Source organism: Purpureocillium lilacinum, assembly GCF_023168085.1.
Source record: "Purpureocillium lilacinum CBS 284.36 DNA, scaffold_4, whole genome shotgun sequence".
Classification (NCBI taxonomy): domain Eukaryota; kingdom Fungi; phylum Ascomycota; class Sordariomycetes; order Hypocreales; family Ophiocordycipitaceae; genus Purpureocillium; species Purpureocillium lilacinum.
This window is the reverse complement of record NW_027072114.1, coordinates 3,364,955-3,388,360: the sequence shown is the minus strand read 5'-3', so window position 1 is coordinate 3,388,360 and position 23,406 is coordinate 3,364,955. Positions and strand designations below refer to the sequence as shown.

At 55.5% G+C, this 23,406-nt stretch overlaps 8 protein-coding genes and 1 non-coding gene across 9 annotated transcripts; 6 read left to right on the top strand and 3 right to left on the bottom strand.

Moving 5' to 3' along the window:
• Positions 1 to 2,367, top strand: PLICBS_006184 (uncharacterized protein; the record flags this gene model as incomplete). The annotated part of the gene is made up of 1 exon (XM_018319955.2): positions 1 to 2,367. One exon carries the CDS (start codon positions 1 to 3, stop codon positions 2,365 to 2,367), a length of 2,367 nt encoding a protein of 788 aa, XP_018182429.2.
• A 1,529-nt stretch (positions 2,368 to 3,896) lies between these two features.
• On the top strand, positions 3,897 to 5,315 carry PLICBS_006183 (uncharacterized protein; the record flags this gene model as incomplete). Its single annotated transcript, XM_018319954.2, has 3 exons — positions 3,897 to 4,331; positions 4,391 to 4,523; positions 4,576 to 5,315. The coding sequence occupies 3 exons, from the start codon at positions 3,897 to 3,899 to the stop codon at positions 5,313 to 5,315; spliced, it is 1,308 nt and encodes a 435-aa protein (XP_018182428.2).
• Positions 5,316 to 11,173: 5,858 nt separating this feature from the next.
• PLICBS_006182 (uncharacterized protein) lies at positions 11,174 to 12,046 on the bottom strand (the record flags this gene model as incomplete). Its single annotated transcript, XM_018319952.2, has 1 exon — positions 11,174 to 12,046. The coding sequence occupies one exon, from the start codon at positions 12,044 to 12,046 to the stop codon at positions 11,174 to 11,176; it is 873 nt and encodes a 290-aa protein (XP_018182426.2).
• A 1,273-nt stretch (positions 12,047 to 13,319) lies between these two features.
• On the top strand, positions 13,320 to 13,883 carry PLICBS_006181 (uncharacterized protein; the record flags this gene model as incomplete). Its single annotated transcript, XM_018319951.2, has 1 exon — positions 13,320 to 13,883. One exon carries the CDS (start codon positions 13,320 to 13,322, stop codon positions 13,881 to 13,883), a length of 564 nt encoding a protein of 187 aa, XP_018182425.2.
• A 633-nt stretch (positions 13,884 to 14,516) lies between these two features.
• Positions 14,517 to 14,603, top strand: PLICBS_006180. The gene has a single exon. It is a non-coding gene; the product is annotated as a tRNA-Ile (tRNA).
• A 383-nt stretch (positions 14,604 to 14,986) lies between these two features.
• PLICBS_006179 (uncharacterized protein) lies at positions 14,987 to 16,241 on the bottom strand (the record flags this gene model as incomplete). Its single annotated transcript, XM_018319950.2, has 4 exons — positions 14,987 to 15,240; positions 15,299 to 15,348; positions 15,412 to 15,920; positions 15,984 to 16,241. The coding sequence occupies 4 exons, from the start codon at positions 16,239 to 16,241 to the stop codon at positions 14,987 to 14,989; spliced, it is 1,071 nt and encodes a 356-aa protein (XP_018182424.2).
• A 1,089-nt stretch (positions 16,242 to 17,330) lies between these two features.
• On the top strand, positions 17,331 to 18,875 carry PLICBS_006178 (uncharacterized protein; the record flags this gene model as incomplete). The annotated part of the gene is made up of 1 exon (XM_018319949.2): positions 17,331 to 18,875. The coding sequence occupies one exon, from the start codon at positions 17,331 to 17,333 to the stop codon at positions 18,873 to 18,875; it is 1,545 nt and encodes a 514-aa protein (XP_018182423.2).
• Positions 18,876 to 20,147: 1,272 nt separating this feature from the next.
• Positions 20,148 to 20,699, top strand: PLICBS_006177 (uncharacterized protein; the record flags this gene model as incomplete). Its single annotated transcript, XM_018319947.2, has 1 exon — positions 20,148 to 20,699. The coding sequence occupies one exon, from the start codon at positions 20,148 to 20,150 to the stop codon at positions 20,697 to 20,699; it is 552 nt and encodes a 183-aa protein (XP_018182421.2).
• A 508-nt stretch (positions 20,700 to 21,207) lies between these two features.
• Positions 21,208 to 22,850, bottom strand: PLICBS_006176 (uncharacterized protein; the record flags this gene model as incomplete). The annotated part of the gene is made up of 4 exons (XM_018319946.2): positions 21,208 to 21,429; positions 21,483 to 22,399; positions 22,452 to 22,529; positions 22,589 to 22,850. The coding sequence occupies 4 exons, from the start codon at positions 22,848 to 22,850 to the stop codon at positions 21,208 to 21,210; spliced, it is 1,479 nt and encodes a 492-aa protein (XP_018182420.2).
• Positions 22,851 to 23,406: the final 556 nt, after the last annotated feature.

The window sequence follows — 23,406 nt, the reverse complement described above, 5'->3', positions numbered from 1 at the left end:
ATGGCTCCGCCCGGCGGCTTTCCGTTCAGCCCACACCTGATTTTCCAGGTTCTGGTCTTGGGAGCCGTCACCATGTTCTCCAGTCGCGCCTCAGCAGCTGTACCTGCCGACCATGGGCCGGGAGGAACCGCGCCGGTGCGGCCATTCCGCCTCGACCAAGTGTCGCTCGGCAATGGCTTGTTCCAAGAGAAGCGCGACCGTCTCAAGTCATTCATCGAAGAATACGACGAGCGTCGCTTTCTTGTCCTTTTCAACAACCAAGCCGGCCGGCCGAACCCCGACGGGGTGGAAGTGCCTGGCGGATGGGAGGACGGTGGACTGCTCAGCGGGCATTGGACCGGTCACTACATGACTGCCCTGTCCCAGGCATATGCCGACAAGGGCGAGCACATCTTCAAAGACAAACTCGACTGGATGGTCAAGGAACTTGCCGCCTGTCAAAAGGCCATCACCGCCCGGATGGGGGACGGCGCTCCTGAAGGCTCCGGAGACGCCGCCTGGGTCCCCACGCATCCGGGCTACCTAGGCGCGCTCCCAGAGGACACGGTCCTCCGACTCGGTCCGCCGCGCTGGGCAGTGTACGGAAGCAGCCTCACCAACAACACGTGGGCACCGTGGTACACGCAGCACAAGATCATGCGCGGGCTGTTGGACTCGTACTACAACACAAACAACTCCCAAGCCCTCGATGTTGTTAAGAAGATGGCCGACTGGGCGTATCTGGCGCTGACCATCGGCGACAAGAACAACCCCAAGTATACTGGCAACCTGACTAGGGACGACCTGAACTACATGTGGGACCTCTATATCGCCGGCGAGTTTGGCGGCGCCAACGAAGTGTTTCCAGAGGTCTACGAGCTGACCGGTGACGCGAAGCACCTGGAGACGGCAAAGGCATTCGATAACAGGGAGTCGCTTTTCGGCGCCGCCGTGGACAACCGAGACATCCTCGTCGTGACGCCGGATCACATACCGGGTCGCCGCCGCCAGGCGCGCCTGCACGCCAACACTCACGTCCCGCAGTTCATCGGCTACATGAGCGTCTACGAGCACAGCGGGGAGCAAGAGTACTTTGACGCGGCCAAAAACTTTTACAGCTGGGTGATGCCGCATCGCAGGTTCGCGCACGGCGGCATCGGCGGCAACTACCCCGGGTCCAACGACAACCCCGAGCTGTTCCAGAACCGAGATAATATTGCCAACGCCATAGCGCATAACGGCGCCGAGACGTGTACGACGTACAACCTGCTCAAGCTGGCGCGCTACCTCTTTCTTCACGAGCACGATGCCACATACATGGACAACTACGAGCGCGGGCTGCTCAACATGATTGCTGGGTCTCGCGCGGACACATCCAACAACAGCGATCCGCAGGTCACCTACTTCCAGCCGCTCACTCCCGGCACCGTCCGGGACTTTGGTAACACGGGTACCTGCTGCGGTGGCACTGGGATGGAGAGCCACACCAAGTACCAAGAGACGGTTTACTTCCGCTCGGCAGACGGATCCGCCCTATGGGTCAACCTGTACATTCCGTCCACGCTCAACTGGGCAGCCAGGGGCTTCAAGGTCAAGCAAGAGACAACCTTTCCGCGTGCAGATACGGCCAAGTTCACCATCGACGGACATGGCCCGCTCGATCTCAAGCTGCGAGTGCCGGGTTGGGTACGAAAGAGCTTCAAGGTCACCATAAACGGACACGCGATCCCCGGCGCAGAAGCGAAGCCTGGTTCGTACCTCACCTTGAGTCGGACCTGGAAGCGCGGCGACGTGGTCGAAGTGAAAATGCCATTTACCATACGGGCCGAGCGCGCTCTGGATCGTCCGGACACGGAGTCGCTCATGTGGGGACCAGTCGTGCTGCAAATTGTTGGCAATGCCACCACGGAGAGCGGATATCACGAGCTGTCCCTTTACCGTTACCTGAAGCGCGATGGGGATTACTCCCGGGCCGCCGTGAAGCAACACGGGACAACCTCGATTGGCGACCCGCTCTTCAAGACAACCGACGGCCTTCTTGTGCGCCCGTACTACATTGGAGACCAGAGTGCAACCTCATCCTACTTTCGCCGGGTTGAACCAGACGTTGTCTTTGGCACTATCAATACTAAAGTGCCGAATCGCAAGCGCAATGACCACTTGCCAAATTATGATGTACCGGTTGAGGGGGTCACGTCGCCGGGAACGGATGGGCCAACCTTTCTCGACGTGGTGTGGGATCAGGCGCCCTTTGCGACACACGCCGCATTTATACATGCAGTCATCTCTACGGCAAACGCGTTCGTGAAAGATGGGACTTACACTTCCAAGGAGCGGGATATAATCATCAAGAAAGTTCAGGCGGCAGAAAAGGAACTTAGTCCGTAACAATGGTCTCTTCACGTCCCTGCTGGCTATTGGCCTGCACATGGCACTGGTGGCAGAAACAAGCAGCTCACCGGGTTAGCTTCTCGATGCCGAGCAGGCAGGGCTGTCTTGACCATTCTCGATCTGACCCGTTTCATGACCTTCGAGGTAAACTAGGCAAATACGCCATTTGTTCAATATAGGAACTCTATTGTCTTTCCGTATGTCTAATCTTTAGAAACAACCTAGACGCTGGCTTGCTCGACATTACACCGCTCAGCACGACCTATCTATCATCCATACCTAGCTCCCATTCAAAGTTGGTCATCAACGCCGCAATGACACGTCTCGGTCCTGGCAAACCCTTGGCCAATGAAGCTTCTTGGACCAGGCAAAAAGATCAGGAATCAGTGGTTGCTAGCAGTGGGCCCGGTCTTACTTTGCCTCGAGTTGTTCATCCGTCTTTCAGTGTTGACCTCATCGGCATCCGATCACCAAATGTCCGAAGACTAGCAGGTGATGGAAAGCTGAAAAGAGCTGCCGCCGCTATCATGATGCCTTCTGAGTACCGTCCTTGTGATGAAATTGACCTTCTGACAGAACGCAAGCATTGTCGAGAGAAAAGGAGACTTCAGCGACGTGTGCGTATGTAGCAAAGGACGACGTCGGCCAGGCTTGCAGGTATCGCCCTAATCGCCTCCCACGTGATAAAGAAGGTATAAGATATGAATCTTGATGCATGTGCTCATGACGTATGAGCACAGGCACCCGGCGTAAGCCGACATCTTGGAACGTTGACGAAGAAGGGAATCCGTAAGGCAAGAGTCGATCCCCTACTACGCCAAACCTGCCTTGTCGTCATTCAAGTCACAGCCAGCAAATGCAGCCCAGTACGGGTCGTCACCTCCGATCGGTAGGGTCAATTGACCACAAGCAGAAGCTGTTGCAACATTGAGCACGTCTTCGGCTGGACGGCTGGGCGGAAATCCCAGTCTGACGTACCCGACGATCTGGTCCCAGCGAGAGGCCCTTGGGCCCTGGCCGCAGATGTGGTGCCCACACTGGCGGTCTGTAAAGTCAGCGCTAGAACCAGGTGCTCCAGTTTCAACCCAGACAGGAAATAAGACACAATCCAGTCCCCAACGGGCTATCGAGTGCGGGCTAGTGGTCGTCACTAATCTGCGGCGGATGTACGAGTAAGTGATGCGGCACATGCCCGCACAAGTCCACTGAGCACAGGGCTCCTCGAGCCATTGGCGCAGAAGGATCCGAATGCCCGCGCTTAGACGACTAAGGCGCCAACTTAGCCACATAGCGGGCGGGGATGGGCGTCAAACCGGAGCCTGGTTATCTCTTCGGTCGGACAAGTCCGTCCGATGTCAAAAGGGGGATTCGAGGGCCCGAATGCGCATTATTCATGAGCTGGGCGACTGTGTAGTTACACCTAAGGGATGATTAGTACCTCCCGTCGCCATACACACCGTACATGTGCTGTCGCGAATTCGCGAAGTCACAAACATAATCCCCAAGAATAATTCATTCAGCACAGGATGTCATTTGAACGCATTACGACTTACAAGCGGTCGCTACTGCGACCTCTAGTGGTCTCCTCCAGCAGCGTCGGTCTCAAGACAACAAGTGTCGACTCGCAATTGAGGTGTTCGCAGTCACAGCCATGGCAGGAATCGACCCATATCTTCATCGGCACTGGAGATCGCGACGAGTCTGCCGCGTGGCCGCCCACGAAGTTCGCTGACGATCCGACCGACATCCCCGATAGTGATAGACACAACATACCGTACGATATCGCGAGCGCCGAATCTCGGCAACAAGACTTCAAACTCTACAGCGACAGGACTCAGAAGGGCTCTGATGTGCCTCCGCCTCGAATTGTGGTCAAGCGGTACATTCCAACGGCCAAGGGAGACAATTGGGAGCAAGGCATTACGCTTCTCATGCTCACTGGCATGGGAGCTGTCAAAGAGGTGAGATTAACAAGGCCAGCTTGACTCGTGGACCAGCGAAGATTATTGACTGCGGCTAGATGTTTGAGCCTATGCTTGAGGACTTGCTGCCTCAGCTTCGCAAAGCGGGTGTCGGGGTGCAGGAGGTTTGGACGTTGGACATGCCACTTTGCGGGGAGACTGCCAAGGTCAACGCAATTGGATATCTCTACGGTTCGATACACAGACCAAGCGCATGTATATCTACTCGCTGACCAATTTCCAGCGAATGAAAAGGATATCACGCGGGACCTGCTTCTATTCATTACGGCGTATCTCCCGCTTGAACCTGGCCAAGATCTCCCAGACCAACTCTCACCACGACTGCCGGCAACCAATCCTGATCAGCCCACACGAAAGCATCTCCATGTTATCGCGCATAGTCTTGGAGCCCAAGCCGCCATCTTGGCCTCCGTTCACGCCCCCGCCATTTTCAGCAGCATCACTGTTGCCGATCCAGCCATGATTCCCTCCGGCAAGATCAACACCGCCATGGCCAAGTTGCCGAAGGACATTTACTGCCTCAATCTTCCCGAACGGTTCCCAACCCGAGCCTCGGTAGAGAAGGAGCTACAGGTGAACAAACGTACCCGAGGCTGGGACGAGCGCGTGTCGCGCATCTTTGCGCAACACGGTGTTGTGCCGGATGAGAGTGGAAAAGGCTTTCGGCTGGCTGCGCAGCCGCGCCTGGAGTGGGCGCTTTATTACGATAAACAGACGCCAACGGAGTGCTATGACCGTTTGATGGATGTGGCCGTCCCGTTTCACGCCATCATGCCGGCTCGGCCGTTCGCAGTGCCGCCCGCTATGTTCAAGGCCGACGTGGCCAAGATGAAGCAGAAGACGAGCGTGCGATGGCTCGAGGGGACAACGCACCAGGTGCTCTACGAGAAAATGGATGCGTGTACGGCCTTTGTAGTAGAGTGGCTGTCTGAAGTGGCTGGGCTAAGCAGAGCTCGTCTGTAGCGGTCGCACATGCACTGTAATTTTGACTTAGTTCAACTGTATTGTAGCGCAGTGTCCCACATGCATAACATTGGGCCAGCGTTCTTAGGGCACGACATGCGAAAGGCTATGTTCCGCGATACTGAGAAACTTAAGTTGGCAAGTTTGTCGATTCGTGCTTCGGCCCCATGCTTCCTGAGTAAGCGGGCTCGAGATACAGGCTGGGAGTGAAAGCACAGTCGATGACGACAGGGTGATTATGGGCGAGAACAAGTATCGCCAGATGAGCGACCAGGGTGTTGTTCCTGGCCCATTCGCCACTGCTCCCTGGTAAAGTTGCCTGAACTAAATGAGCGCTGGCCTCTGCACTATTCAATTGGACGACGGGTCCCGAGGACGATCATCTCGGGATCGCTCCGTGAATCCCACGGAGAATTCGATTGCCGGACACGTTCTGCCACACCGTTGAAACTAGGCCGCACTCGACTTCCTTTTTAGGACTGATGACTGGGGTCGACCGATTTTCGTCGATTTGACCTTATGTTGGCCATCCATCGGCCTCGGCTGCCCTACGCGGTGTCAAACCACGCGCGATGAGACGTGGAAAATTTGTGAGCCAACTTGCCGAGATCCCATGTCGAGGGTCTAAGGCGGCACTGAAAAGGGAGCGACTGGCATATCTGGGCCTTCTGGGGCAGCCGTTGCGGCGCGGGCTGTGTCGGTCAAGGCGGGGTGGGAATTGAAGGGCAGCGCCACCACCAACGCATGCATGCACTCATGGATTCATCAACAACCCAGTGATCGAGACAGATGTACAGGGCTAGCTAACTCTGCACGACGAAATTCGGTTACATGAACGTGATGTCCACCGTGAATGACTGGCATCCACCTCTGGTGTTACATGTATTATGTACACTTGCCCGTCTCCTGCTTTCACTTGAAGTTTACGATGTCGCCTCTCAGCATTGAAGGGCAAGACTGCTGACGCTGGGCAGGGTTTTTACGGTACTCAATGCAGATCACTGTTTCCTACTCGTGCAATTTAGTCTCATAGGGGTAAGCGTATGCGGGCTAGTTCTAATCAGCCTTACACGATGCCAGCTTTCTAGGTGCCTGAAGCAGGGCTGAACCGGAGAGCAACGGCCCGGACGTCATTCTTGATAGGAGATAATGCTTCCTATTTGTACGCACTCGGCTTCCTCACAGAATTGTGCTATTTTCCAAATTGTCCTTTCTAGCATCCAAAGCTATCGACGGCAAGAAGATCGACCTCAGCGCCGAAGACCTCGCCGGCTGCGTTTCCGGCTCAAGCGAAAGTGCCAATGGAGCCGCCAATTGCCCAGGCGAGCTCTGTCTCGAATGACAGCCATGAGCTCGTAGAAAGTGGCATCGACAGACCAACAAACTCGAGCAACGCAAAGGCCAATGACCTGGAATGGAGCAATCACCCGAGAAATCCTCTTAACCTACCTGCTGGTCAGAAGCTCATCTTAATGTCCATGGTCTCATTGTCAGCCTTTGTCACGTAAGTGCCTCCCTCTTCTTGGCCAACGGTAACGGCTAGACGAGATCTAACAGTCCGATTCCCGTGTCTAGGACCGCAGGCACGTCCGTTGTCAGTCCCGCCACCGCTGCATTGCAAAAGGAATTCGACGTCGGCGAAACAGCTGCCCTGCTCCCTCTTTCACTTTATGTTTTCGCCTTAGCTTCCGGCCCAGTTGTTGGAGGTCCTCTCTCCGAGACGGTTGGGCGAATGCCCGTATACTATGTCTTTTTCCCACTGGGAGCCCTGTTCACCCTTGGGGCCGGTCTGACACGCAACTTTGGAGCGTTCTGTTTTCTGCGCTTTGCTGCAGGATTTTGCTGGGCGCCGTCGCTAACCGTGGCTGCTGGGTCGATATCGGAGACCTTTGCGCCCAAAGCCAGAGGCCTAATGATGGCTCTCTTCATTTTCATGCCTTTTCTTGGCCCAGGATTCGGGTACGTACCTTGGATGACCAGCCGCTGTTGCTTGGGACCAAACCTGCGTTTGAGGCCTGGACTGACCAATTCCGCAGCCCAGTATTAGGCGCATACGCTGCGAACAGACAAGGCTGGCCATGGACCCAATGGGTGCTTCTGTTCATCGCTGTTGTTTGCATTATCCTCATCGCCTTGACTCCAGAGACCTTTCCACCCGTAATCAAGAAACGCGTCTTCAAGAATCGCAGCGAGTCGTCCTCCAACCCACAAAGACTAGAGCGCCTTTGGGCATTTGCGACAATCAGCCTCTTTCGCCCGGTACACATGCTGTTTACGGAACCAATCATAACCTTCATCTGCCTCTACGTCGCCATCAACTTTGGCGTTTTGTTCAGCTTCTTTGCTGCCGTACCATATACATTTGAGACTGTCTACGCGTTCAACATCGAGCAAACGGGTCTAGTCTTCTTCTCTATCGTCATAGGGTCTTTCTTGGGCCTAGTCACTATCATTATCTGCGACGTTGCACTCTATCGCCGTCAAGCACCGCATTACCCTCCAGGGGCTATTCCTCCTGAGTTCAGACTCTATCCGGCTATGCTAGGGGGTTTTGGCCTGCCTCTAGGCCTGTTCTGGTTTGCATGGACTTCGAAACAAGAGGTATCATGGGCAAGTCCGGCTGCCGCAGTTATACCGTATTCGTGGGGAAACTTATGCGTCTTTGTCGCGACGGCACAGTTTGCTTCCGATACGTATCATGGAAACGTCATGGCCAGCGCGTCTAGCGCGATGACACTGTCCAGGTATGGATTCGCTGGAGCATTTCCGCTATTCATTCTTCAAAGTGAGTGCCCAAACCGAGTCCCACAACAATAGACACAGTGTCAAGTGCTAAACATCACCGGTAGTGCTTCGGGCAATGGGCATAAGCTGGGCTGTCAGTGTATTCGGCTTTATCACTCTGGCCCTTATCCCGATCCCTTGGGTCCTGTTCAAGTTTGGCCCGACGATCAGAGCAAGGAGCAGATATGAGACGCTTTAGCGGCTTTGGTCGTTTGACTACAGATGTCATAGTCTCACTATGGCTGCACTTTACAGCTTACACTCCTACAACCCAGACAACATAAATATACTAAAGAAGCGTTCCTCTTGTATGGCAGCTTAGTGCTACATGTAGACATAACTGTCAATCTATTAGACCATTCTCACTAGACTAATTGAACAATTGTTGAATGTCAGGCCAAATGATGTTCCATTGACATGTTATGATAACTAAGTTTGTGCATCTTTGATGAGTGCAGTCCTTCTTGGTCCACATGCAGTCAACTCACCAGGCGGCCTTGGGACACTTCTCGGGTGTCATTCCTCGAAGGCGCTGGCGCCCCAGACACTAACAGAAAGCTGTCTTTGGCTTTCGTCAATGCGCAGCGGCGACACCAGAGCGCTTTCTCCGCCTCCCCGGTGCTTTGATAGAAGTGCTCGGCCGTTCGTAACGGAAGCGTACTCAGTTGCATGCCCAACATGCCGTTGGATTCCTTCTGACAATATGCCACTGACCGACAGATATTGTCAGCAGCATCCCCATCGCATTGGAGTTTCCTGACTTCCAAGCCGATGGCGAGTCTTGCCTGCTCGACTCGTTGGGCAGCATCATGCACCAAAAGTCTACCTGTCCAATAGAACAGCATCATCTGTGCCTGCATCACGTCTCTAAACTCCATGATGTCGCTGAATGGTAGATGGTGTCCATCCGTGAAGTCGCGGAGTTTGCCCAGGTATCCGCTCTTCCGTGCAATGTCGTGCCATTCGCACAGCGCCATATCAATATCCTGGCATACGCGATGCAGCTGCTGCTCATCTTCCGCAGCCCCAGCTTCGTTGCCCTCACGTAGCTTTCGGGCGGTGTTGTTGGAGAGAAACAACAGCCCGGGGATTCGGAGCAGCGTATCGATCAGTATGTGTGCATCGTCCTTTGGGAATGTCGCCCATGGCAGCTGACACCAGTCGTCGGACGCCAGGAAGGTAGGCTCCTCCAACAAGATAGTCGCAACGGTCTGCAATATCGTCAATATGTGATCCAGGGTTGAGTTTAACCATTCACCCTTACCGACGAAACACGACAACATAAGAAACATTCGTGAGACGGGGCCTTTTGCCAGGCGGTAGGTCCCGCCGCTTGTAAGTGTACCAAGATCCCTTTTGAATGGCTCAGCCAATTCCCTGCGCTGTGCGGGGTGCATTCAACAGCCTAGAAGAGGTCAGTCGAGAACGGGTTTGCCTCAGAAAGGAGCGAGTACTCGAACCTCAAACAATTGCAGTACCATCGCCACTAACAAGCTTTCGTGCCAGCGGCCCGTTCGATGTCTGACTTGCCAAGATCGGAAAGTGGCAAGAGAATCCCCGTAAAGCTTCAGGCCGTTGTAAATCAGGTTATGATCCCCAGTTTTGCGACCAAGCATGGTCACGCCAAGCGCATTGGTGCTGCTGTCAAGAGCAGGGCACTCGGACGGCCGAGGCGGCAGGTGGCTAAACCATTTGATCGAGGAAGAGTGATTCAGAGGCGCTTCGGGCAGATACTGGCTGAGAAAGTAGTCGAAGATGTTTTGACGATTGTGCACCCCTGGACTAGGGCACACCGATAACGATGGCAATGACGATCGAGACGCCTGGCGAGCAACATTGTGCGAAATAAAAACCAAGTCCTGTTTATAGCCTTCACATTGCAGGAGCGACCAGCGACATTGGCCGCAACATGGTTGCTGGTAATCGCACTTTTGTTCACATGAGCTCCAATTGTTCGTCCAAAGCGGATGGGGTGCATCTACCTTTATTTTCCTTCGTCTGCAGTTATGGCACCGTGGCTTCAATATCGGCCTGGGTGCCATCTTGCCGAGCCACTCAGGCTTCAAGCATTGTAGATCTAGTTGGGGCTTGATCTGCCGGCGATGTACCCCTAAATACATCCACAGGCGCGCTGACAATCCGCGCCAGCAGCCTCAAGCACGGTCCGCTCCGACACTCTGCCGCTGACGTCACGCGGTAAGCCCGATCATTGTCGCGTCGTAGCGCCGATGGGAGACAACGGTCGAGCGCTAATAACGGTCGGTTCAGGGCTCCGGCTGGAGCTGACACGGCCGACCGCGACATACCATCGGGCAAATGAATCGCGAGGATTCCGTCTTAGAGACAACCTGATCGCGCTATAACTTGAGGTGATACCCAACCCATATCTCGTGCCCAGGACCCGAGGCCCTGCATGTGGCTCGATCGAGACTGGAGGGCGGAGGCGCGCTCGGTGACCCAGCAGCATTCGCCTCAAGGTAGCTGAAGGCCAGAGCTGGCCTGGCCTTTTTGGGCAGTGATCTTTGAGGATAAGTCGGAGCTCTGGAGCACAGCGCATCGCGAATGGCCTGACCGAGTCAAAGTAGAAGTACGCTCCCATTGCCGCAACTGCACTGCGAGCAAGAGTGAACTTGAGCCTATGACACCGCGAACAGGACTACGTGTCTGAATGAGCCACTCTTGTCGAGCCCATTGGGTTCCAAGCCTTGCGCGGCTTAGCTTCGCCGCAAAATAGAGCCGGAGTTTCGGACTACCCTTTCTTTGTGCACTCGCGGGATTGCGACTGGGCGGACCATGACCGAGCAGCCGCTAGCTACGATTCAACCCAATGTGGAAAGCCGTATTCTCCAGAGGCTCTCCACGAAGGATCAGATGGGACAAAACATTGAAGTGCACCTTTGCATCGCTTTATCCGCAAGGTACAGAATCAATGATTGAACTTGCACCCTGGGAACACTGACAGGGGAAAATGCCACGCATTGCGTGTTTGGATAGCGAGCAAATGTACAATCTTATTCTTGAAGATAGACTAGGACATTCTTTATTGGCTATTATTTTTATAAGTAGTCAAGTTTTCAGCTAGTGAATACTTGAAACTTGTCAAAAAACGCGTGAATCGCGTCGGCAAACTCCTGCTCGTTTGTCTCGATTGCAAAGTGGCCGGCGTCGATCAGCTTCACCTCCAGCTTTTTAACATCCTTCTTGAACGCCTCGGCGCCGGGGGCCACAAAGATAGTATCGTTCTTGCCCCAGATTGCCAGCACAGGCACGCCCGAGCTGCGAAAGTACTCGTGAAACGACTTGTACAGCGGTACATTATTGCGGTAGTCGTAAAATAGGTCTAGCTGGATGTCCTTGTTGCCCGGTCGGTCCATGAGCGCCTGGTCAAGCGTCCAAGCCTCTGGCTGTATCTTATTAGCGTTGGGCGAACCGTCGGTGTACTGCCACTTGGTTACGGAAAGCTCGAGGGCGCCGCGCAAGGCATCGCGGTCCTCCTTGGCGCCCGACGCCCAGTACTTGCGCAGCGGAGCCCAGAACTCGGCGCCAAAGCCTTCCTCATAGGCGTTGCCGTTTTGGCTAACAATTGCGGCGACCTTTTCCGGGTGCTTAAGGGCGAGACGGAGGCCCGTCGGGGCGCCGTAGTCGAATATGTAAATGGCGAAGCGAGTGAGCTTCAGCGCGTCGACGAAGCTGTCAATCGTCTCGGCGAGGTTGGCAAATGTATACTTGTATGAAGAGGGCGTGGTGGTGAAGCCGAAGCCGGGCAGGTCTGGGGCGATCACGCGGTAACCCCTAGCCGCGAGGAGAGGGATGAGGTTGCGAAACTGGTGCGACGAGGACGGAAAGCCGTGGAGGAGGAGGACCGTCGGGGCAGACGCCGTCGAGGGTCCTGCCTGGCGATAAAAGACATTGGCGTCGTTAATCTGGACGGAAGCGACGGAAGTCATGTTGGCGACTTATTTTGTTTTATCAATGATCTGCGGATCCTTGCTTGCAAGCTGCGAGTAGTACTCTGCTTTAACTGCTAGATGCGATTGAGGAGCTGTTGTTCGCTGTGATGGCAGCAGAGTAACCATTGACGAGTCCGGCGGCTTTATATACATGGCCGGCATGCATATTGGCAGCATGTTGCGCCATGGCGTCTGCCATGTCGTCACGGCGTTTGTGGTGTTGTGGCTTGCTAAGCTGAGCTGTCGCCATGCCGCGTTGGGCATCTCTCAGCGAGCGCCTTGCGTTTGACATGCCCAATGGCAGCTTGGTAATTGGCGGCCTGGCGCCTCTGCTGGAATCAGTCGGCTTTTGCAGCTCTGGCGTTGATCCCGCGCCGGCGGATCCGGGCGCTTAGCCCTATCGCTTCGTCGCGGGGCTCTAGATGGAAGTTGATCAACACCTGCTGGTCCAACACGTCGACTATGACGCTCTTTTGTTGAGGCAGAAGCTTCATTTGCTGACAATTGCACGACATCAAAAGGCCACGCAAACACAATCAAGGGTGAAACACGGCACGTAGCGCTGATGCTGACAGCGCCTGCGCATGTCGCTCGCAGGGCGAGACCCGAAAAACAAACACCACCCTTCCCACTGTGCTCCCCGAGCGCATTCCCCTCGTTAGAGAAGCATGGGAAACCCTTGTGATCTGGGGTAGGTTTGGCGCGGATTGGTGGCATATTCTGGGCCGACGGTTCCAACCTACAGGCTAAGTTACAGCACGGTTGGTGGAGCTGTTGCGATTGATGATGACCTCCACTTCAAGCTCTCGATGGGTCTCGACTCTTCAGAACCCCGTGCCTTCACGGGCGACGACGAGACGGCTCAAAGACATGGTAGAAGCCTTTCAAAGTGGCAGTCAAGCCTCTGTGCCAGATTTACAGTGTTGGACTCGGCAGTTACGGCCTGTCAATGGCTGAGAGCGGCAGAGGCAAGTGGACTGGGTCCCTCCCTGGCGCTAGACCGTATCAGGGCATTTTTGAGCATCTCGGGAAGCAACTCGACTTTGAGTCGCGCTGGTGATAACACCCAACCTTGAATCAGGTCTTTTTCGAGCAATGGATTGATTAGCTGCGCCATGTTGAGCCTGGCTGGGCTGCCCAGCTCCAAGCTTTCAGGGGAGTATAAAGAGCGCGTTGGGATCTTCATTGAGGGAGAAGTTGGGCTGCGCCCGCGACGGACACGCAACCACGAAAGAGTTCAAGTAGCAGAGCACAGCAACTATAAACCAACATGTACAACTCGGGTCCACGCACACTGCACCTCTACTACCGCGATGGCCACGACCGCGTCGAAGTCACAGACGCCGACAAGAGCACCGTCCTGTACGTGTGCTACCGCACCAGCTCCAAGCCGCACCAAACCATCTGCCGGGCGGCGACGCGCGACAAGCCCGAAACCATGGTCGGGCAGGTCTCCTTCCATCACTTCAAGTCGGACATTGATGTGCACATGCCGCTGAATCCTGGCGCGGCGATGCGCAAGACGGGCTGGACGAGCTCTGCGTGCGAGGTCACGTCGCCGGCGCAGGACGGGGCCGTGTGGACGTGGAAGCGCGACGGCGCCATGACGAGCAACCTCAAGCTCGTAGACGCCCGGGGCACGGTGCTTGCCACGTTTGACAATGCATCATGGTCGCTGAAGAAGCAGGGCACAATCACAGTGCACGAGTGGATGCCGCCGGCGGCGCTGCTGGACGTGATGATTGTGACGGGCATGGGTAGGGTCGAGTACCAGCGGAGGAGCCAAAAAGCGCACAATGGAGCGTTGGCTACTTCGGCAGGCAGCCGAGGATGAGTTGTGATATTCCTTGAGATATGACAATGCAGATTATTCATACATGTACTGGGAGATATTTTCGCACAATCTGATGCTCGATCAATTAATGTCATACGCACGGGTAAGTGGTGAACAGTGATGGTACGTGTTTACGATGTCAGGCTCATTTTTGCGTGTATTAATGTACCACAACATTGAAGGGTGCCCATGGATCAACGTCGGTGTAACTTCTAAGTGACGCCCGTGCAGGCATCGAACACAAAAACCCCGGACCTTCAAGTCCATGTCGCCCAGCGAACCTTCTCACAGCGCCGCAACTTGTAAAGAAAATAAAGGAGCGAGGTTCCTCGTCAACATCAACCTTTCACCGGTCCAGGGTATTCCGAATGACTCGGCCTAGACCGAGGGCCCTGTTGGACCCTGGATGTCTCAGTCCCACTTGGCTTTGAAGGCATCCCCGCCCTAGCTGCACTACGCCCACAACGCGCGCAAATTCAGCGCAAAGCCCACCCACGAAAAGGCGCAATTTTACGAAGCTCCATATCGACAGGAAACAAAAGCCCACAAAGCCTCCTGGCGACAGCCCACAAGGACAAGTCCATAGGACACATTTGCTCGTCCTCATCCCAATAAGGACAAGCACCAATTCATGGTTCCATAGCTCAGTTGGTCCAGAGCGTCAGCCTAATACAAGCACTTGTAAGCTGAAGGTCGAGGGTTCGATCCCCTTTGGGACCAGGTGCCTTTCTTTTTGTCCTTGTCGCGTCCGGTCGTGATGCGTTGTGACGGGGGAACGCAGCTTGGGACGGCGGATGCGGTACCGGAGTGTAGCCCGCTCCCGGGGCGCGGCATGGACTAGCCGTCCCTTCAGTTTTTGCTCCCTGAGAATGGTCGAGGCACGAAGCTTTGGGAACGGCTGGGGCAGATGACGAGTTCTGGTCTCCTGGTGCAATAACAGACTCGGAGAAAGATGCTGTATTTGAACACCCATTGAAACATGACGCCCCCTACCTGTAGCCTGAGTCACATCTTGATGCCCTCCCTGACCTGACGATGCCCTCCAGGTGCTAACTAAAAGACTCCAAAAACCGATCTCGCCTAACTCAACCCTTTCCCATCATCTATTTACTCAGATGCGGCTCATCTGACTCTGTCCAAGGCCTCATCTCCAAGTCTTTCGATCCGATGGGGTCCCCATGATCAAGGGGCGTGCCCCGCCCGCTCGGCACTGACTCAATGTCCTTGCGCAGTATGTACTTGTCAAACATGGGCTTGATACCCGGAACGGACAGTGCGATGAGCGTAGCGCTAATCTCAGCCGTCTCAACACAGAGGAGCTTAAGAAATGAGTAGCGAAAGGTCTCGCTCAACTCATCTGCAAGTGTGTCAATGCTTAGTCTTGGTTCAATTCTCTTGGTCGGAGCTGTACTCACAGCCATAAGACACCACGAACGCGACCCGTGCGGCGGAGATGGCGACTACACTGCGTCTGGTCAGCGATCGGGGCGCTCTAGGCGAGTACATAGGGCTCGACTGCTTCACTCACGCAACACCAGGCAACAAAATGCCGGCAAGCTGGACCTTCTTTTTCCGGCTTATCTTCAGGACCCAAAGCATTGCTGCCGGGAGGCCAAACAGTAGCAAGTCGCAGAGCAGTGAAATGCCAGAGATCGCGAGATTCGTTCTCAACCAGTTCATGCATTTGAGCACTCTGGCATCTTCATCCGTCACCGGCGCCCACAGAAGCGAAATCGGCTGGCAATGGAAGACAATGAGGCCAATCTGCACCAGGTATCCCAGCGTAAGAACCGCAAAGATGACCTTGATGGAGATGAGAAACTCGCGGTGCAAGTTGCACATGCGATAGTAGAAGGCGAGACCAGAGATCCGGCACAGCCACAGCGCCGTGGTGTAGACTAAGTGTGTGACGGAGTCCATTATCTGCATCCTCGCAAACATATCGGCGCTCAAGAAAAACGCGAATTGATCAAAGTGTCGCCCTGAGCCGAGGGTAATGAGGTGTATGGAAAGGACCACGAAAGGTATGTATATCGCCTTTGCCGTAGGTCAGTCGGAGTTGAACTAGAGCGGTCAGAGTCGTCGGAACAGTCGACTCACCAGCGACGCAAGAGCCAGGCCATCATCGAGGCCGACGCCGAAGCGCTTGATGACATATCTCCGGGAAAGTACCCTGCAAATAACTACCACGACGACCAGGACCGCAAAGGCGATTATGATAGCAATAGCCGGGGCGTCGTAGCTCTCTCTAAGGTGCTCGATTGTAAACCAAGGAGGAAGATGCTCGAGGGCAATCCGCTCCTTGACCTCGGCCTCGAGCTCGGCATCGCTCACATTGGTAATATCGGTCCAACTCATACTTGACGACCCGAGCTAGAACGCACACGAAGTAGAGACCGTGGGGGAAGGAGTGACGAAAAAGTTGAACGTATAATTTGGGCACAGAAGCAGGTGTCCATGAACCGCTCCGCACGTGGCCATGCGCGCACTATATTCTTCTCGAAGCGTTCCGCCACACCTAGACTGTCGCCATTACCGGCATGGATGTAGTCCTCGGGAGTTTCGATGTTTGCCAGACCATTTCTGCGTGCTCAAAGCATGTTCTGATTAGAGTTTATCTCTTGTTTGCCGTCCGCGTCCAGCGTAGAGTTTGGGTGCCTGCGCTAGCGCTTCCGTTTCACGTTCGTCGCACCAGCGCCAAAAGCTGTTATGCCATGAACCCGGCTAGGTCTCCAACCTCGCGGGTTCACTGTCCAAGTTGACCGGAGGAGAACGACTGGCCCCACCGGCTCGCTGCTGATTGATGCGAGGCTGTAACGTGCGCGCGGCAACGGGCATGGGGCATGGTATCTGCCGCGGGCGAGATCGCAGGTTCCGATGGTGAGGGAGTCGCTGTGGGCCTTTCCGGCGCGACACTGGCGGCGATCCGTGACCCGGCCGGTGAAGACTCGACGGCATCGGGCCGAAACTGGCTCGGGATTTGGGATGCCGCCATTCGGTACATATTGCGACGAGTAGATGATCACCGCCAGAGGCTAACTTGGTCATGCCGCTCGCTCGCGATGCTGCGACCTCATAATATTTCGGCTGGCGCGTGCGTTTGGCAGCTCACCAGCCGCTCATACCGTCGTAGCAGAGGGCGGACTTTGTAGTGACTTCTTGGTGTAGCGATCCGTGTAGGGACACGAGCCCCGGGCACAGAACTGTTGTGACGTGCATTCACGGAGAATCGGGTGTTTCTAGAATGGCAAGATGGCCACCGGAGCGCTGAGGTGTGCTGTGACACGTTTGATCAAGCGCGATGTGCTAGCCAGGAACGAAGTCGCCGCCCAGTCCGGCAGGTGCATGCATGACGCGCGGCTCTAATAAACTCCAACAGCGCCGAGGCCCATCGCGTCCCCGCGCTTCACGTTCTCAACCTCACCCTTCGACCGCGGCATGCGAAACATGCGTGTCGTCTCATTCAGCCTCCTGGCCGCTTGGGCCCTCGCAGCGCATGCGGCACCCCGAGAAACCATCAAGCCCGGCCTCGAGAGCGCTGTGGCGAACGCCTTCCACATCTTCAATGCCTTGCACTCGGCTGGTCGGCAATGGGGCGCCGCGCTCAACCACAACGGCTTCGGCTTCTTTCCCGCCGTCGTGCCAAAAGGCACGCTACTCTACCATGGCGCCGCAAGTCCAGATCCGCCACGTGGTCCGGAGTGGTTAGCTTTTGAGATGGAGCACTCGGAGCTCTTTGCCCAGTCGTGGCGGCAGGACGACGATGTGTGGGCGACGCGCGGTCCTGTCGCCTCGCAGAGGCCGCTGTCCCGGAACCGTAGGGGCTATTTCCACACGTACCGCGCGAACCGGGATTTGAAGCTGCTCTACCTCGACGGCATGGCCGCGGCCAAGTCGCGCTTCGGGCCGCTCGACTCGCAGGACCTCGTGCTGCGTGAGAATAAGACGGGGTCCTTCGACGACTTGATGGACGAACCAGGGCGCGCGCGCGACGTCTGTCGCTTCGTGACCGAGGTCGGCATGGACGGTTTCGTCCGAGTGGAGATTGGATTTGAGGTCGTATACTGCGACTTCGACATCGGGCTCGATCCGATGAGTGTGACGCGGTCCGTTATGCCGCAAGACAAGGTGTTCAAAGAAGATATGCTCATGTATCAGATGGCGCGGGCGGCGAGCCGCGAGTATGAAGGGCTGGGCGGGCGCTTGCGTCTCGACTTTTCGTCCATGGTGTCGGGCTTTTTCTTCCCCATCAACGTGTCGAGTACAGATCCCACTCGGCCCGACTTGATACGGCTCGGCGCGGCGAGCATGGACGAGCTACTAGACCTGAAGCGCCACCTGCGCGAGATGTGCCTTCGGCCGAGAAGGTTCACTGTCGACTGGCAGGCCGCCGTGGTTGATGGTCTCGTCGACCGGTTCGCGGACAGGTTGATCTCGATGGTTTCTCGGAAGCTCCCGGCCGAGCACTTTATTGGGGAGCTGGAGCGGGCGACCCTCGTTTACTATGATGCGCCAGCGTTGCCGGGCGACCTTGCGGCCAAAAACAGGACGGCCGAGGCAATTGACCGCTGCACCGAGCATCATCTCCTGCCTGCCCTGGCCAGGGAAGACAAGTGGCACTTCGAAGACAAGCTCATCTACACCGCCGTCGGGATTGTCGCGCGAGACATTTGCCAGACGCTCTTTCAAGCGCTGTCTGCTCTGCAACGTGCCCGAGCCACGCCTGAGGGTGCAGGTCTCGGTGAGGCCATCGCCCACGGCCAGAAGGCCCTTCGCCACCTCACCGACCGGCTGGCGTGGACAGAGTGGAAGAAGCCGCGGCCGTGTTCCGTCGACCAGGTCGCCTTTGTTGCCATGTATCCGTTTGGCGATGATGAGGACCACTGGCATCCAGGATGCCGGTCCATCGAGGACCTCTTGGGTTTTGGCAGACACGGTTACTGGGACCGCGACTTTCTACGGCCAGGGAACGACCTCGATGGTGAATTGTAATGACCTGGACTGCATCGCCAAAGCAATATAAGCTCGCGCTGCAGCCGTCAACCATTGACGGCGACGAGGGATCCCACACCCAGAACTTTAGCCTCAGCCACCAGACCATACCAGAAACCTCCTCGCCTCATTCAGCCATAATTAGAACTGATCATGATTAGCTCTCGGCGGCCAAAAAAAGTCGACAATGAAGCGCAGTAAGCTGTACCCACGCCGGACGTCATAACCCATCCTTCTAGCCACCGAGAAGTTCAAATGCTCGGCTCTGCATGACCGAGGTAATGGACTTTCCCCCAAATAAGTGCCCTGGTCAAGATTTCTATACCAGGCCCAACGAGTCGATTCGGCTGGCAACGGGAAGGCAGGAAAATGACGACGACCCCGGAACTCTATGGGCAAGGGAGTGCCGACCGATAACCTGAGAGACGAACTTCATGGATAATGCAAAACGCCCGAGTTCCAAGACGCAGTCCTCCTCAGCGTCTTCGGATCTACCTCTATACTACGGAATCAAGGCGTCCCGGTACGGGGGGCTTTGGGCCGAAAGGAAATTATGCTGTTCTCTGTGACAATTTGCTCGTCCCCGCAATCATTGACGTCGATCTCGCAAAATCCTACATGACTGTGGAACTTGGCCGAGGCCCCATGAGGGTGGCAAGAAGGGGAGAATTCGCCCAGTTTGTCAGGATCAATGTTGTCGCTGCCTGGATCGAGCTGGGCCAGCCGTTGTTCGTGAGTGTGACGCCTCCAAGAGGCCGTCAGCAGATTTGGCTAGACCTGAACCAGTATTCTGGTGCGCGCTAGCGCGGGAGTCAAGCGCTTGCCAGGGGGAGCTCACCCGCGAGACCAGCCCCACGGGGCCGTTGACTCCTCGGCATGGAGTGCCGGGCGATGCCGTCACGCCTGGACTGAGAGGGCTGAAATGACGGGCCAGCAGCAACGTAGGATTTTACTCAGGGGCAACCAAGCTTTCAGCCAAGACCCAGGAATCGACAGGGCATGATTACCCTCAATGGGAATCGGGCTGACAGCTCTCACAGTTCTATCTGCTGTTCGCCCGCGCTATGGCCCTGCTCAGCAACTTGCTTCTGGTCATGCATCGCAGATCATGACGACGATGAGATGACTCGCGAGGCCAGTAGGGCTGAGCGAAGTATAAGAGCCAGCTCGTCGTCTTCTATGGTGATACAAACAACACACGAACATTGCTCATCATCTGCCTCTACTTTCCGGATATTGCAAACAAAACACCGGACTCGTCCTGTCGGCATCATGCACTTCCTCCTCACCTCCGTCCCATTCCTCGCCGTGACGGCGGCGGCCCTCTCCGCCCGACCCGCTCTCGACTCTCGGGACGAGTGCAAAATCCCTACCTGCCCCAAGGGCTGGTCGGCCAGCGCCTGCAACACCGGTGTCCCTGACTTCTGCTGCCCTGGCGGATCACACATCAGCAAAGGAAGCGCTTCCTGCTGCATCGGCGGGAACTTGTTTGATAACAGGGGCGAATGCTCCGGAGGCGTCTTGGTCCCCGTTGGCTCCGACCCCAAGGCGTACACCAGCAGCGTGTATTCTGCCCTCTCGAGCATCAGCGGTAGCGGTGGTGGTATGGCCACCACGGCGTCTGCTACCGACTCGGCGTCTGCATCTCAAACTTCCGCTAAGACCGTTACCACCACCGACTCGTCCGGCAAGACTGTCACGACGACAGGTCAAGCTGCCGCCACCACCTCGAGCACTGCCGCTGCGGCTGCCATGATCACCGGCTATCCTGCCGCCGCCGCCGGTCTCGCTGCCGTCATGGCCATCGTCAACGAGATGGCATAATGGTGGGATGTCACGCATTATCCGGTCAATACTGCTTTGTGATTGGGGTCTGTAGTCCAGTTTATCATGGGGTAAAGGGGGCTGATTCAATGGGAAAGCCCAGGGCGCGGAAAAATGTTAGGGCAACAACATCACGGGTTGGACAGACGACTTTGAAGGCGGATACAGGGAGAACAAGGGGCTCCCCTACGAATGCAGTAGTTCGCCATATTTTTGCAGTCATCAAATAATAGCCGATAAAATACCTCAATTTATTGCATTTTCGTTTTAAATGCTCTGTGACTTTCCCAGTCGCTCCACGCTTCAGAGGCATGAAGGTGTGGCACACGTCTCACAGCATGACTACACGTAGCTCGCTGGACCTCACATCACTAGAGCTTAGTCCGCACATGCAAGCTCCATCAAGTCAACAGGGACTCTGTGGCCACTGCGCAGGTAATGTAGCTTAAGCTCTCCGGTCAATTCCACAACAATACTGGCTTCGCAGAGTCTCTAGCGGCTCCCTAGCTTACAGCGTATACCGATAATCTGGGTGGAAGTCACCCATCTTCCCTTCCGAAATTTCTCTCAGACGGTCCTCATCCGTCATCCGGTCCCTGCGCTTGTTTTGCTGGCGAAGGTAAAGGTACAGAGATAGGTGGCCCAGCATTGCTAAGAGTGCCGCGGCCAGTGACGCGCTCAGGCCCATTAAGTACTTCCCGTTTACCGTTTTCTTGAAGATCTGGCCGACCTACGTTTCTTGTTAGTGGACAGTAGTGAAACGTGGAATAGGCAGGCACCTACAACGATGCCAGAGCTGTTGCCAAGGGTCTGATTCATGCCGATGGCCATGGCGCGCTTGTAGTATGGGGCGTGGCTATTGAGCAGCCACGCGCAGTTCAAGCCGACGATGATATAAATCCCCGGGGCAATGAGGAAGGTGGAAAAGTAAAGTGCGCCCCTCTGGCTTACCGGAAGCCCAATGTTGAGAGCATATCCGGTAGCAGTGACCAGGCATACGGGCATCATGAAGAATGCACGTCGCCTCCAACGATCCGACAGCCAAGACACGGCGATATAGGCGATCGACGCCCAGAAGAATACCGGGATGGTCAGGAGTTGTGTCGTAATTGTATCGTAACCGAAAGATTTAATGATGAGAGGGAGGAAGCTGGACAAGCCAAAGGAGCAAGTGTCGGCCATGAACTGGCTGAAGCAGCTGATGTAGAGCTTCGGGTCCGTCGCCGCGCTTCGCACATCCTTCCAATCAAATTCTGGCTTCCCATTGAACCGTGCGTTTCTTTCCGCGCGTATTCGCATGAGGCTTCGGTCTTCCTCGTTGAGAAACCTGGCCGTTTCGAAGCTATCGGGGAGGCAGAAGAATACCAGGATGGAAATGAGGACACTGGCGCAGCCCTCGACAATGAAAAGCCACCGCCAACCCGCCAGACCAGCGACGCCATCCATCTTGAGCAAAGCGTATGCAAAAAGTCCGCCGAATGAACCAGACAAGGCCGCCGAGACGAACAGGTACGATATCCGCAAAGCCTGCTCGTGGGGTTCATAGAAGGTGCTGAGATAGAGAGCCAGGCAGGGAAACATCCCAGATTCGAACGAACCAAGGAGCAGGCGGCTGGCATAAAGATGTCCAGCGTTGTGGATGAAACCAGTTCCGATTATGACGATCGACCAGCAGAACATCAGAAACGGAATCATGCGGCCTATTACAGATTAGTCTCACCCGCTTTCCCAGCAGGGGCGGACCTGACGCACCTGGGCGGAACCTTTTCATCACGAGCGGGCATGGCACTTCGAATGCTAGGTACGTGACATAGAAGAGGGTTACGGCATCTTTGGACTGTAGTCAATATCTGAAGACAACAATAGTTCAAACAAGGATCTTGGCATACTTCCAAGTTCGGCGCTTGTCATGTTCAAATCAGCTACCATTCCCGCGGAGGCGGCGTTGCCAATATTTGACCGGTCAAGGTACGCAGTTAAGAATATGATGGTCATGATCGGGCTTATCCACAGGTCGAGCTTGCGTATCAGATTCTTCTCCTTGTTTGCATCTATAAATCCATGACTGAGCGAGTCGACATGAGATGTTTCAAGATGGATCGCGTCCATGTGCTTCACGTCAATGTCCATCGTAAGAGGTGGCGAGTCCATTGTGTCAAGACTTGGTGTGCGAACTGTTGAACGCTCAAACGCATGTGTACAACCACGCAGCACGAGTGACTGGAGCACAGTCAGTCTTTATGCTCCTTTGCCGTTGTCAGATAGCGGATACAGATCACCACTGGAGCTGCGGCGGGGCCACATGGCGTTCGATACTGGCAAGCACGCCGCAGCTTTATGAACATTGAACCAACTCGCATTGTACCAAAGACAGCCTGCGGGTAACTTGGCTTGCAGGGTTCAGGTGGCACCACATTCTCGGTGTCGGCGACGTCGGCGGCCAGCATCGGCGGCAACATCGGCGGCAGCATCGGCGGCAGCATCGGCGGCAGCAGCGGCGGCAACAGCGACGGCAGCATCGGCGGAGACCGCACACGGCCCATCAGAGCTGGGGGCGCTTCGTTAATTGTTTCCCAAAGGGAAACCCTTCCCTCTACTGGAGTTTGCGAGAGATCAAGGAAGAATATCTCGAAGCCCGACCCTGTGCTGTACAGTGGTTCTTTTCGAAGCTCATACTGATGTACAAGACTACCCCACAGGCCATGCG